Source organism: Gavia stellata, chromosome 33 (genome assembly GCF_030936135.1).
Source record: "Gavia stellata isolate bGavSte3 chromosome 33, bGavSte3.hap2, whole genome shotgun sequence".
Classification (NCBI taxonomy): domain Eukaryota; kingdom Metazoa; phylum Chordata; class Aves; order Gaviiformes; family Gaviidae; genus Gavia; species Gavia stellata.
Genome location: NC_082626.1, coordinates 2,633,001 through 2,646,413, shown reverse-complemented (window position 1 = coordinate 2,646,413; position 13,413 = coordinate 2,633,001). Strand labels below are relative to the sequence as shown.

The 13,413-nt window shown below is 67.4% G+C and overlaps 1 protein-coding gene across 1 annotated transcript; it reads right to left on the bottom strand.

The window, feature by feature from the left end:
• Nucleotides 1–535: 535 nt before the first annotated feature.
• Nucleotides 536–6,832, bottom strand: SEMA4A (semaphorin 4A). Its single transcript, XM_059832101.1, is given in 20 exon segments — nucleotides 536–1,161; nucleotides 1,276–1,388; nucleotides 1,472–1,638; nucleotides 1,729–1,844; nucleotides 1,943–2,132; nucleotides 2,385–2,535; nucleotides 2,615–2,784; nucleotides 2,882–3,012; nucleotides 3,135–3,251; nucleotides 3,368–3,476; nucleotides 3,951–4,049; nucleotides 4,139–4,201; nucleotides 4,327–4,487; nucleotides 5,620–5,760; nucleotides 6,244–6,268; nucleotides 6,270–6,491; nucleotides 6,493–6,657; nucleotides 6,659–6,688; nucleotides 6,690–6,743; nucleotides 6,746–6,832. Coding segments are annotated over 20 exon segments (2,937 nt in total).
• Between the last annotated feature and the right edge of the window lie 6,581 nt (nucleotides 6,833–13,413).

The window sequence follows — 13,413 nt, the reverse complement described above, 5'->3', positions numbered from 1 at the left end:
GGGGGTCCCCCACCTCGGCTGACGGGGGGTGGAGGCGATGTGGTGCCCCCCAGCACCCAGGGTGGGGGGGAGGTGTGGCGGCGCAGGGTGGGTGCCGGTGGGGTCGGCCCATGGAGCCCATCCGGGTGCGGCTTTCTCCGTTTTGGAGCTTTTATGGATCCCAGGGGTTTCTCCTGGGGGGACGCCAGTGACAGCATCCGCCCGTCCCCACCCCACATCCTCGCCCCATGGCCATGTCCTGCCCTCGGCCCCATTTTTTTTGCCCCACGGCCTCTGTGCCCACGTCCTTTCCCTGTCCCCACGTCCTTCCCTCGCCCCCCACTCTCCCCCATCCCACCCCCTCGCTGCCTCCCCCGCGGCTCCCAGGGCCCCATCCCGCCCCGCTGCCCCTCGCCAGTACCCCAAAATGTTACCTTATGTTAAAACACGTGTATTAAATTAAAAAAAAGGAAAAAAAAAAAAAACAAAAAACCCCTTCACATTCATATCCCCCACCCCACTGCTTCCCCACGCTCTCCCCGACCCGGTAGCGGCGTCATGCCGTGTTCCCCGCCGGGACGTGGAGCCTGTTGTTATCAGCATCGATGTCCCCATCAAGCTGGAGGCAGCAAGCGCGGGAGCCTTCCTCCTCCTCCTCGGTGGGGACTCCGGGTACCGGGGGCTCTCCGGTCCCCCCGTTGAGGGGTACCTTCTCCCGGTGCCGGGACGAGGGGCTGTGGGGCGCGCTGCAGCCCCGCACTTTGCTCCTGGCTTTGAGCTGGTCGTGGTAGGCGAGGAGGGCCAGGCAGGCGGCGGCGGCCAGTGTCACAGCCAGTAGCACGGTGACGGTGACAAACTGGGGCCAGTAAGACCGGGGGGTGCTGAGGCCTGAGGACCCCCAGGCCAACCCCTCCTCGGCCAGCCCGTCCGGTTGGGGGGCTGCCCCACTGGGGTCCCGTAGCTGGTAATGAGCCACGGTCCAGGTGTAGCCGTTCTCAGTGGCCTGGCACTTGTAGGTGCCGGCAGTCCCCCGTTGCATGATGACCACCAGCGTGTGGTCAGGCAGCAGCGCCGTGTCCCCCCGGCCCCCCCGGCTGCCGGGCTGCTGCCAGCTGTAGGTGGCCAGGGCGGAGCGGCGGGGGCACGGCAGGCGGACCACGGCGTTAAGCGGGGGGCTCAGCCCTGCGGGGTGCAGAGGGGGAGAGCAGGGTGATGCAGTGCACCCCACGTACCCCGTCCCCCCCCTCCAGTCCCCATCCCGTTGCACCTCCGCCCCGTCGCGCCCCCATACTCAACTCTCTGCGGCGGGCTCCTCCTGTCCCCCCCGGGCGCGGGGCATGGCTGTGCTCCTCCCGCGGTGGCACATGGTGGCTGGGCTCCCCGCCTCGACGTCCTGCAGCCACGCGCTCCTGCAGCCGGGAGGGCGGCATCAGCATCCCGGTCCCCTCCGTATCCCCCTTCCCATCCTCATCCCGCTGCCTCCCTGGCTCACATGTCCTCGGCGGCGGTGGTGCGGGTGGGCTGGCAGGAGCCCTCGAAGCTGTTCCAGGCGCAGTACGGGTCCCGCGCCAGCACGCACTCGGCGCAGCTCCGGTGCAGGCTGCAGTTGGCCAACGGGACTTGGAGGATGCCACGGGAGTAGCCCACATAGAGGATGCCCTGGGGAAGGAGAGGTGCAGGGCTGAGCCTCCCCGCTTTCCCCCCGGTGCCGGGTTTGGGGTGGGCTGTTGGGTCATCCCCATCCCCTACCTTCCCTGGGGCCAGCAGTAGGTTCTTCACCGGCTCCGGCGTCCCGAAGAGCTGGATGCTCTCCACGATGTGGGGACCCGCGGGCAGCTCCACCGCTTTGTGCAGGAAACCCTCCGCTGCGGAGGCAGAGGGGACATCAGCGGTGTTTTGGGGGGCCAAGGGAAGGGTAGGAGGGGTGACCAGGTACCCTGCGTGTACCCCCACGTAAACCCACCCGTGGCCAGGAACATGACGCGGTAAGTGGTCCCCGAGACGCCATGAGTCTCGTCCACCGCGATGCGCGTGTACGTGACATCTGTCTTCACCAGCAGTGGCCGCCCCTGGGTGGGTGACACCTTCCCGTCCATTAGGAAATGGTCCTTCATGAAGCTGAGGGCTTTGTCGGAGGAGGCACCCATGTAGCACTGCAGGGAGAGAGGAGTCAGTGCTGGTGAGGGGAAACTGAGGCACGGGGAGGGGAGGGATGTGCCCCATGCCAGCATCAGTTGGGTGCAAAGGAACCCCCCCCCCCTTCCCCATTATCCCGCTTGCAACACCACCACCATTTCACCCCAGTGCGAGGACACAGGGCAAACTGGGACAGACAGACCCCTCCCCATGGGGACCAGCATCATCCCCCGGGAGGGTCTTGTCCCCCGGGGGTGGGCAGCACTCACGCTGCCGGCCCGGGGACTCATGTCGGGGCCGCTGTAGACGGTCCAGCGAGAGCTCTCCTTGTTCAGCTCCTTGTACTTGCCCTCGAAGACCTCCTCCAGAGCCTCCTGGCTGTAGGCACAGACGGCTGCGCTGCCCGCCCTGCCCGCCTGCCTGCGGGGACAGCAAGGTGGGCATGGGGAGGACGCGGGTCCCCGGTGCACCCGCAGCACCCCTGGGTGCCCCCACTCACCACTGCGAGGTGAAGACGGCGTAGAAGTCGGCACCGCCGTCGCGGCGGGGCAGGAGGAAGGCGTGATGGATGACGTTGAAGGGGAAGTGGCCGGGTTGCGAGCACACCAGCTGGGCTTTCAGGAACGTCGTCCACTTCTTCTGCAGCACCTTGTCCCCCCCGACATCGCTCTGCGGGAGCAGGGAGGATGCTCAGCCCCAGGGCGACAGGAGCTGGGTATCCCCATCGTCCCCCATCATCGTCCTCCGTCATCATCCCTGCACCCACTTTGCAGACGCGGGCCACCCGCGGCACCAGCAGCCGCTCGAAGAAATCAAACTCATCGGCCGTCTCCTCGAAGAAGAAGTAGACCTTGTCATCTCCAGGGATGCTGAAGGAGGCCACGAAGGCGGCGTCGGCTGTGGGGCACAGCCAGGGCAGGCGGGTGAGGAGCTGGAATGGGGCGGGGGGCGCTGCTGCAGGCACCCCCCGGCACGGGGAGGGTGAGGGGGGCCGGGGGTTCTCCTAAGGGGGTCCTCACCCGAAAGCCAGCGGAGGAAGGCGTCCGTCTTGAGCAGGGTCCGGCTGCCCAGCGAGCGGGAGATGATGGGCTCGTTGCCTTGGAAGTTGTTCATGGTGCCGGCGTAGAGCTCGCCGTCTGCTCGGGGACGGGGTGGGGGTGAGCCGCGGCAGGGACCCCCCCTCCCGCCGTCACCCTCCGCTCCGTCTCAGGGATGGGTGCCCACCCGTGGGGACCACCGGCTCCGTACTCACCCACCAGCAGGGCCGTGTAGGTGTGCTGGGGATCAAAGGGGCACTGGCCCTTCCCGTCCAGGAAAGGTTGTCCTCTGCCGCTGGACATCAGTGTGAAGTTCTCCAGGTGCTGTGGGAAAGGGGAGAAAAATCAGCCGACGGAGTTAAAACAACCCCCAAATCTGCAAGGAATGGCTGTGGACTCCCTCTGGCCTGTGGGGAAGCTGCGGTGCTCACCACGTGCTCAGCAAGTGGGGAAACTGAGGCAGGACATGCTGCCTGGGGTCACCTAAGGGAACCGGGACCCAAAAATCAGGGGTTTACCACCTGCGTCTGACGTGGCAGGTGAAAAGCCACTGGCAGCCGTGGTTAGAAACACCATGGGCTCCTTTAGTGCATGAAACACAAGGACGCACCTCGCTGGGGGGGGGCACCCGGCACCCCACGTCCCAGGGGACTTCCCGTGATGCAATTAGCAAAAATCCCCCATCCCGCTGGGGCTCCTGGGCCAGTATTTCGTGGCTTCTCACCGCAATGCCACAACACGTCCGGAGAGCCCCCCCACCCTGCCCCTTGTCCCCGTCCTTGGCGGGGGGACACTCACGATGTAGGTGCACGCAGGGCTGAAGGCGTAGGTCCCGCAGACGTAGAGGTGGGTCTGGTTCAGGGCCACAAGGACCCGGATGAAGTTGAAACACTCGGTCTGGGGGGGGGGAAGGAGCAGAGGCAGGGGCTGAGCATCCCTGCAGCTCTGCGGGGGTCCCCCCCGAGCCCCCCGGGGTGCCGTCTCACCTCCTGGCTCTTCTTCTTAAAAGCACACTCGGAGGTTTTCTCAGCTGTGGGTCCCCACGTTATCTGCAGAGGGAAGGGAGACGGTCCACAGCTGCTGAGCCAGGCCACGACCGCCCCAGCCCGAGTGGGGAAACTGAGGCACGGCAGAGAGCACCGCCCCAGCCTCCCCAAAAGCGGCTGCTGCTCACCGAGGCTTTGGCACGGATGCTGCCCGGGGTGCCGACGGTGAGGGCCAGCACCCGGTCACGGGCCCCCACATACAGCTCCTCCTCGCTCTCGTGCAGGAGGAAGATGTCGTAGTGGGAGACGTTGTCCTGGCTGAAATGGGTCAGGGTCCGTCGAGGGTCCCCTGGCAGGAGCAAAGGGGGATGACGGGGACTGAGGGATACACACACACGTCCCAGCACCACCACCACCAACAACCCCAGGCGGATGCGGCAGCAGCTGCCGTTGCGGCTCGTGACACCTCTCACGTCGGAAATGGGGTGCCTTGCTTCCCCCACGCCCCCCCCCCATCGCCGTCCCCACTTCCCCCTCCAGGTCCCCACCTCCGCCCCATCCCCTCTGGGTCCTGCTGCAAGAGCCGGACGTCCCCAGGCTGCCAAGCCCGCGCGTCCCTCGCCCTCTGACGCCGCTTTGCTGTCCTGTAAGAAACGGGGTGCTTATTTCCCTCTTGGGCTGCAAGCTCTGCCCGTGGTGCTTTGGGGCCACGGCCATGGGGCAACGTTCCATTTGGGGGACGCACCGCCCCAAGGTGCCAGCCTGGGGGGGGGTGACAAGCCCCCACGGTGCCCTCAAGCGCAGCTGGGGACCGCAGGCTTCTCGTTTGTCCCCGCCAGCCACCGAAACAAGGAAAAAGAAAAGCGAGATTTTGCAGTTCTCGGAATAGCTGCATGAGGAAGGGGAAGTGGCAGCGCAGGCAGGCGCCTCGGGAGGGCACGGCCCTGCCGTGGGGCACAGACCTCTCCTGCCTGCCCCAACGCCGCCGCCCCACAGCACCCCCAAACCCCTTTCTTTGTCACCCGCCATTTGGCCGGCCACGCAGGCGGGACGCAGTGCCGCCGAGGAGGCAGCTTTTTCCTCCATCCAGGGTGGCCCTGAGCAGATCCCCGGGTGCCAGGTGGGTTCCAAAATCGCTCTGCTAAAGCTGGCACCCCGGGGTGCACCCAGCTCCCACTCCCAAAGGTGGGTGCCAACCAGCCTCATTACATCTGCCCGCCGCAGCCCCCCTTTGCATCGCCCTGCTGCCACCAGCACCCAGCCCCAGCCCCATAGCCGCCATCCCATGCCCCAGCCCTGCGCGGGGCTAACGAGAGGGGTAACGAGTTGCGGAGGCTGCGATGGAGAGCAGCCCGTGGGTCCCTGATGCTGGATGCTCAGCCCTGGGGATGGAAGCTCTCCCAAGCCGATGTTGTCCCCACGCAACCCAGTTTGTCCCCATCCCCTCCCCAGCCCTTTTGCTCTCTCGGTGCCATACTCACCGCTGGGGAAGGCGACGCGGGGCAGGGGCTCGGCGCAGAGCATGGCGGCCGGCATCACCACACCGCAGAGCAGGCGGAGGGCAGCCGCGGGCATGGCGGGGGGCGGCAGGGATGCACCCCTTGAGGGTCCCAGCACCATCCCTGTGGGAAGGGAGAGGGTCAGGGCAAGCGCCGCTGGGGCTGCGTGTCACTGAACGGAAACGAGACGGCGGGGAGAAGCCAGAACCCGGGGGGGGGGGAAGCCAGCACCCGGCGCGGGGGGGCCCTGCCTCAAGCCACGTGTGGCCCTTGAATATGGGTGAGAGCTTCCCACTGACCCTGGCACAGGCGGAGACGTTCCCACGTCCTGCTGAGCTCCCTCCAGTGGGACCCCCCCGGCACAGGGGTGTCCAGATGCTCCGTCAGAGCCCCACAGAGCCCATCCCCATCAGGGATTCCTCCGTGCGGCTCCATTAGTGGCCAGAGGGTCCACAAAATTAGCGGGGGGCAATGGGACACCCCCCCCCTTGCAGCTCTTTTTGCAGCTCTTGCCGGAAGCAATGGGAAAAGAGCAAAGTCTCGAGAACCATGTGGTCCCCAGGACCCATCGCAGGCGGCCACCGCGTCCCCAGCAAGCGGCATTACCTCTCCGGCGGGCGAGGACAGAGCTGGCTCACCTCCGTCCCTGGAGCATCGGCACCCGGCAGGCGCCTGGTCGCAGGCGGCTGCGGCCAGAAAACCCTTGCGGGCCCATGCCCAGCGAGCGGCCAAGGTCCAGCCGCGCTGCCAGGCGCCCAGCGAGCGGCCAAGGTCCTGCCGCGGTGCCAGGCTCCCAGCTCGGCTCGTGGCAGGGCTCGCTGCGGCTCAGCCCAGCCCAGCGTGGCCCCGCCGGGGACTGCGGGAACCAGAAAGTCCTGCTGGAAGAGGACGAGCCTCAGCAGGTTGAGGCAGCGGGCGCCTGCTCCCGCCTCGCCTGCGTTGCGTCCCAGCAGGGAGGGCAGCGAAGCCTGGCGGAGGGAGCTGGGATGGGAGCCGGGGTGCTCTGCTCCTCCAATTGGGGTGCCCAGGGGGTGACGTGGGGGGGAAACGGGGTGCTGGGATGCCTGGGTTCCCTTCCTGGCTTTGGGGAAATCTTTGGGGTGAGAGCAAAGCAACGTCGTTTCTCCTGCTGACTGTGAGGATCGACAGCGGGTCTGAGCGTTGCCCCCACAAACAGCCCCGTGGGGCCGAGCATCACCCCCTACAAACAGCCGTCCAGCACTCAGCATTGCCCCCACAAACAGCCTCCCAGGGCCAAGCAGGACCCCCACAAAGAGCCCTGTGGGGCCGAGCATCGCCCCCACAAACAGACCTATGAGGCTGAATATTGCCCCCCACAAACAGCCCCCCAGGGCCAAGCATCACCCCCACAAACAGCCCCTGGGACCGAGCATCACCCCCACAAACAGCCCCCCAAGGCTGAGCATCACTCCCCACAAACAGCCCCCCAGCACCGAGCTTCACCCCCACAAACAGCCCCCCAGGGCCGAGCAGGGCCCCCCACAAAGAGCCCCATGGGGCCGAGCATTGCCCCCACAAACAGCCCCCCAAGGCTGAGCATCACTCCCCACAAACAGCCCCCCAGCGCCGAGCATCATCCCCTACAAACAGCCCCCAGCACTCAGCATTGCCCCCACAAACAGCCCCCCAGGGCCAAGCAGGGCCCCCCACAAAGAGCCCCATGGGGCCGAGCATCGCCCCCACAAACAGCCCCATGAGGCCAAGCGTCGCCCCCCACAAACAGCCCCCGGGGCCAAGCATCACCCCCACATAGAGCCCATAGCTGTCCCACCTCCCTGCAGGCTCCATCCTCCACCCAGGCGCCTCTGGGATGGCTGTGGGCGAGAAACCCACCCAAGCCAAAGCCCTGGGGTGCCCCCAACACCATAGCCATATCTGGGGTACCCCGATATCCCGCTCCAGACAAGGCTGAGGAGCATCCTGCCCTGTCGGGGCCTCCTTACCTGCCTCCCCCGGTGCCACCATCCTCCCGGTGGGACACCAAGCCCCGGGAGGGCAGTGCTCTCCCCGCCACCTTGCTTGGCCGGGACAGAAAGCTCCTTGTGAGCACAGAAACTAGGTTACTCTGCCCCGGATTTCCCACTTGGCGAAGGGTTGGCTGAGAAACGGGGCTGCACCGAGGCTTGGACCGGCCGCATTGTTCTGCCCTGGGCCAGAGCCACCAGGGCCAGCGGAGAGGAGGAGGAGGGATGGGAAAGGGAGTGGAGGCTCCTTGGTGAGGCTGAAGGCTCAGGGAGACCGTGGCGGGGCTGGGGAAAGCCGCTGGAGAGTGTCCCCCCCGGCGCAAGCCAGCTCTGATACAGGGTGTGAAGCGGGAGCAGCCTCAAGGCTGCTCCAGCGGGACGGGGAGCCGAAGCTCCGAAGCTCCATCGCAGCCCTGTCCCTCCTCCCTGGGCCAAAGCGGTTTGGGGACGTGGGGTGGGGACCATTACAGCCTCCCTGCGTAGGATTTGGCACGTGGAAGCGGGTGTCACCAAGGGCCTCTCAACATTGGGGTGGTTGAGTTTTCCCCGGTGCTTTCGGGTTCACCACGGCCGTGGCGCCATGGGACGTGGTCCCCTGTCCCACCCCAATCTCCGGATTCCCTCCAAGCCGGGGAATATTATGCTGTTGATAAACACGCGTCCTCCTCGCAAAGAGGGGTTTAACCTGCCCCGGGACAGAGCCGGCCCCGGCCCATGTGCTCAGCAAGGTGAGACGTGATGGCGCAGGGCAGGCGTGAAGCTGGTGGCCACGTCGGCACCGATCTGGCTGCCGAGATTTTCCCCGTGCCTCAGTTTCCCGAGCGGCTGAGAACTGGGGGCCCCCCGCAACAGGGAAGGGAGTGGTCCTTCTCTGCTGCTTGACCCCCAATCCACCCCCCATGTGCCCCCCCAGGAGCATCCCTATGGCATAGGGGGGGGGTGCGGGGATGCTTCCAGCACCCCAGCAGAAGTCAGGGACTGGGGCAGCCCGGCTTGGATGGGGGGAGACTCCTCCGCTGCCCCCCAGACCCGGAGCTGGAGGGGGTGTGGGGGAGATGGAAGGCAAGGGAGGAAGCGGGGGTATGCGGGAAGGATCTGGGGGGGTGCAGGGGAGGAATCTGGGGGGTGCAGGGGGAGGTAGGGGAGGGATTCGGGAGGTGGGGAATGCAAAGGGCAGGATGCAAAGGGTGGGGACGTGGGGGGGGGGGGGTGCCCAGGAGGGAGAGGAGGGGTGCAGGGATGCAAAGGAGGTACGGGGGCTGCGGGGGGGTGCGAAGGCAAAGCGGGGGACACGGAGAAGCTCTCCCTGGGGTGGGCACCTCGGCCCCTTTGTCACTGCCAGCGCCCGAGCTCCGGGGCGGGGGGGGTGTCCCCCCAAAGCCGCCACTGCCCCCCAGCCCCTGCTCCGCCTCGCCCCCCCCCCCCCCCCCCGCCCCGAGGCACCCCCAGCCCCGCTCCGCTCCCGGTGCGGCGGTACCGACCTGCGGCAGCACGGGCGGCCGGGGCGGCCCGGCGGGAGCAGCATCCCCGCGGGGGCCACCGGATCCCGCTCACGTCGCCATGGCTACGGCTTACCTCGGCCGGCTGCCCGCATCCCCCCCCTCCCCGAGCCCCGCCCCGCCCCGCAGCCACGCACGGACACGGGGACGAGCCCGAGGGATGGACGGACGGACGGACAGACAGACGGCTGCGCACCCTGCGCGCGTGCCCGGGCACGCACGGAGCTGCACACACGCGTGAACGTGCACCCCGCCCCCGGCAGATGTGGGCAGACACGCAGAGGCACAGACACCCCCCCCCCGCACCCCCCCCGCACCCGCGTGTCCCGCCCGACGCCCCTCTCGACGCGTTCCTGTGCCCCATAACTGCGTCGTGTCGTTCGGCCCATCTTTGCTCCCCGCTGTTTGCACCAGGTCCCTGCACCCCCCTCTCTGCACCCCCGTATCTGTACTGCATCCCTGCACCCCACCTCTGCACCCCCACAGCCACACCGGATCCCTGCACCCCCCTCTCTGCACCCCTGTATCTGTACTGCATCCCTGTGCCCCACCTCTGCACCCCCATAGCCGCACTGCATCCCTGCGCCCCCACCTCTGCACCCCCACAGCCACACCGTATCCCTGCACCCCCATCTCTGCCACCCCACCTCTGCACCCCCATAGCCACACCGCATCCCTGCGCCCCCATCTCTGCACCCCCACAGCCACACCGTATCCCTGCACCCCCATCTCTGCACCCCACCTCTGCACCCCCATAGCCACACTGCATCCCTGCGCTCCCATCTCTGCACCCCCGTATCTGTACTGCATCCCTGCACCCCCATCTCTGCACCCCCACAGCCACACCGTATCCCTCCACCCTCATCTCTGCCACCCCACCTCTGCACCCCCATAGCCACACTGCATCCCTGCGCCCCCACCTCTGCACCCCCATAGCCGCACTGCATCCCTGCGCCCCCACCTCTGCACCCCCATAGCCACACTGCATCCCTGCGCCCCCATCTCTGCACCCCCGTATCTGTACTGCATCCCTGCGCCCCCACCTCTGCACCCCCACAGCCACACCGGATCCCTGCACCCCCATCCCTGCCACCCCACCTCTGCACCCCCATAGCCGCATTGCATCCCTGCACCCTGTCTGCCACACCCATCTCTGCACCCCCATAGCCACACTGCATCCCTGAATCTGCACTGCAGCCCTGCACCCGCATCCCTGCATCCCATCTCTGCACCCACAATCTCTGCACCCCCATATCCAGACTGCATCCCTGCATCCCTGAATCTGCACTGCATCCCTGCACCCCACCTCTGCACCCCATCTCTGCACCCCTGCCTCAGCCCCCCATCGCCGCTCACCCGTCCCAGAGGAGCCGTGCTGGCTCTGGCTGCCCGCACTACCCGTTTTTGGGGGGTCCCAGGATGGGGGTCGGGGCCCAGCTGCGGTGCCACCAGCAGCTGCCAGGATCCGGTCCTGAGCGGGCCACATGTATCCCCACATTGCCACAGCACCCACAGCACCCAATTCTGGTGCTCCCTCTCGAAACTTCCCTTGCGGGGAAGCCTGGCCCGTCTGGCGCTGGCAGATCCCACTTCTCCTTCGGAACCTGCCCTCCTTCCCCTTCCCGGCCGTGTGGGCGAGCAGTGCCCCGAACCCCGAAACAGGATCCCCCGCCATCGCCGCTTCCACCCTCTGCAACCGCTTTCCCTGCGCGACCTCAGGTGAGTCACTTCGTCCTGCCACTGCACAACCGCGGTCCCCAGGAAAGCTGCCAGCCCTGCTGCTTTGCACAAGCTGGGGTGCCGGTATCAGCACCCCCAAAAGCAGCGAGCCGGGAACGGGCTCGTCCAGGGCCCCCTTTCCGCCCCACGCTGGGGGTACCTGCCCTGCCCAGGGCTGGGGAGCGACCCCAAGTGCCCCCTCGGCTGCCCCCCACTTTCTGCTGCCCCAGTTCCCACGGGGCTCGGGAGGTCAGGAGCCTTTGCCTGGGAGCCGTAAGGAGCTTGTGCCCCGTGCCTGCCGGCCCGCCGGCACTGGAGGCTTAGCCGAAGCCTGCTGCGGCGAGGCAGAGCTGCCCTGGCCCCCTCCCACCCCAAGGGTTGAGCCACGGCCCCCCAGCCCCGCCTGGTCCCCCCAAGGGTGCTCTGTGGGTGTCCCACAACGTGCAGCGCCTTGGGGTGCAACCCTGGGGGGTGGCAGCGGGCGCAAGCTCACGTCTTAAACCACCCTTGGGATTAGTGGGGTGGCCTGACCTTAATCCCCCAGGACACGCAGGGGCCTGGAGGGGGGCAGTGTGGGGCTTGCGGGGCCCCCAGCACTCGCTCAGCCATGCCCTGGCCCGCTAAACCCCCGGGCCTGCCAGACGTCAGGGTCAGTCCTGGCTCTACCCCATCCCAGTGATTGCTCCAAGGCTCCCTTGTGCTAGATTCCCCCCCCAAAAAGCCCGATTGTCCCCTGTGTGTGCCCCTCCCTATTTGTTTACCGTGCCCAAACCCCAGTGCTCCCACCCGGCCGTGCACCCCAGGGTGCCTCCGCAGAGACCCTGACACTCGGTGCACGAGTGAGCGAGGCCAGGTCATGGCCCCCTGCTCTGGGCTCCCATTTCCATCTTGTCAGCCTCCCGGGGGGGTCCAGAGCCGGGCTCAGCCCCACACGACTGCGGGAGGAGCTGGAGAAAGCTCACCCTGACTCGGTGCTTCGGCCGGAGGGGGCTGGACTTCTGTCACAGGCATTCTTGTGCGAGGTCCCCATGGGGATGTGCAAGGTCCCCATGGCCGCACATGGTCCCCATGGGGCTGTGCGAGGTCCCCATGGGGCTGTGCGTGGTCCCCACGGCTGCACATGGTCCCCATGGGGCTGTGTGAGGTCCCCATGGGGCTGTGCGAGGTCCCCACGGCTGCACATGGTCCCCATGGGGCTGTGCAAGGTCCCCACGGCTGCACATAGTCCCCATGGGGCTGTGCGAGGTCCCCACGGCTGCACATGGTCCCCATGGGGCTGTGTGAGGTCCCCATGGGGCTGTGCGTGGTCCCCATGGGGCTGTGCGAGGTCCCCACGGCTGCACATGGTCCCCATGGGGCTGTGCAAGGTCCCCATGGCTGCACATAGTCCCCATGGGGCTGTGCGAGGTCCCCACGGCTGCACATGGTCCCCATGGGGCTGTGCGAGGTCCCCATGGCCACACATGGTCCCCATGGGGATGTGCAAGGTCCCCACAGCTGCACATGGTCCCCATGGGGCTGTGTGAGGTCCTCGTGGGGCTGTGTGAGGTCCCCATGGCCGCACATGGTCCCCATGGCGCTGTGTGTGGTCCCCATGGGGCTGTGCAAGGTCCCCATGGCTGCACATAGTCCCCATGGGGATGTGCAAGGTCCCCATGGCCGCACATGGTCCCCACAAGGCTGTGCGAGGTCCCCAAGGTCCCTGTGGGGCCATGTGAGGACCCCTCAGGTCATACGAGCCGTGGGGCACCGAGGATGGCGAAGGGGCACGGAGCAACGCCGCCAGCTCAGCCCTTCCCCGGCGTGACCCAGCCCTGCCGTGCCAGGACGCCTGGGTCCCGTGGGGGGGCATGGGGAGCACCCATGACATTTCCCCTCGCCTCCTGACCTAATTTCTCCCCGCAGCGTGGCTGGGCAGGAGCACGAGGTCCCGGCGGCGCGGTTGGCTTCCCTCCGCCATTCAGTAACCCGCTATTTTGGGCACAACCTCATGACTTTTGGGGCCCGGCGGCGCGAGGCTCGGGGTCAAGATTCCCACCTCAGGGCCAGACGCGGCACAGAGGGGCCGCGCTGCAGCTCCTCGGCATTGCCGGCTCCGCGGGGTACCTGTCCCGGCGTGGTGGCACTGGCATCCCTGAGCTGGCGGAGAGATGGGGGGCAAATGGGGCACAGGGAGGAGGTGGCACTGGAGCCCCTGCCACCCTGCGAGCACCCACCTCTGAGATCCCCCACTGTAACCCCCCTCCTGGGAGGGGAGATGGGTACCTCGCCCGGTCCCCGCACGCCAGCCCAAAGCTGGAAGGCGGCAGCGATGCCCCGGAGACCCCTTGGCACCCGCTGCCCTCGCGAGGCTCAGCCTTACTGGCACCCAAGTCCGCGGCGATCCGATCCCGCGCGCCTGGGGGGACCCAGGCATCCCAGCACTGGGGCAGGGGGTACCCCCAGGATGGGCACCCCGGGTACCTACCTGGCTGTGCCTGCGCCCCGGCCGCCCACCCGCGCTCCCCTCACATCGCGGCTCCCCGGCGCTGTGCCGGGTAAAGCCGATTACGTGCCGGCTTTACGGCTCTCTC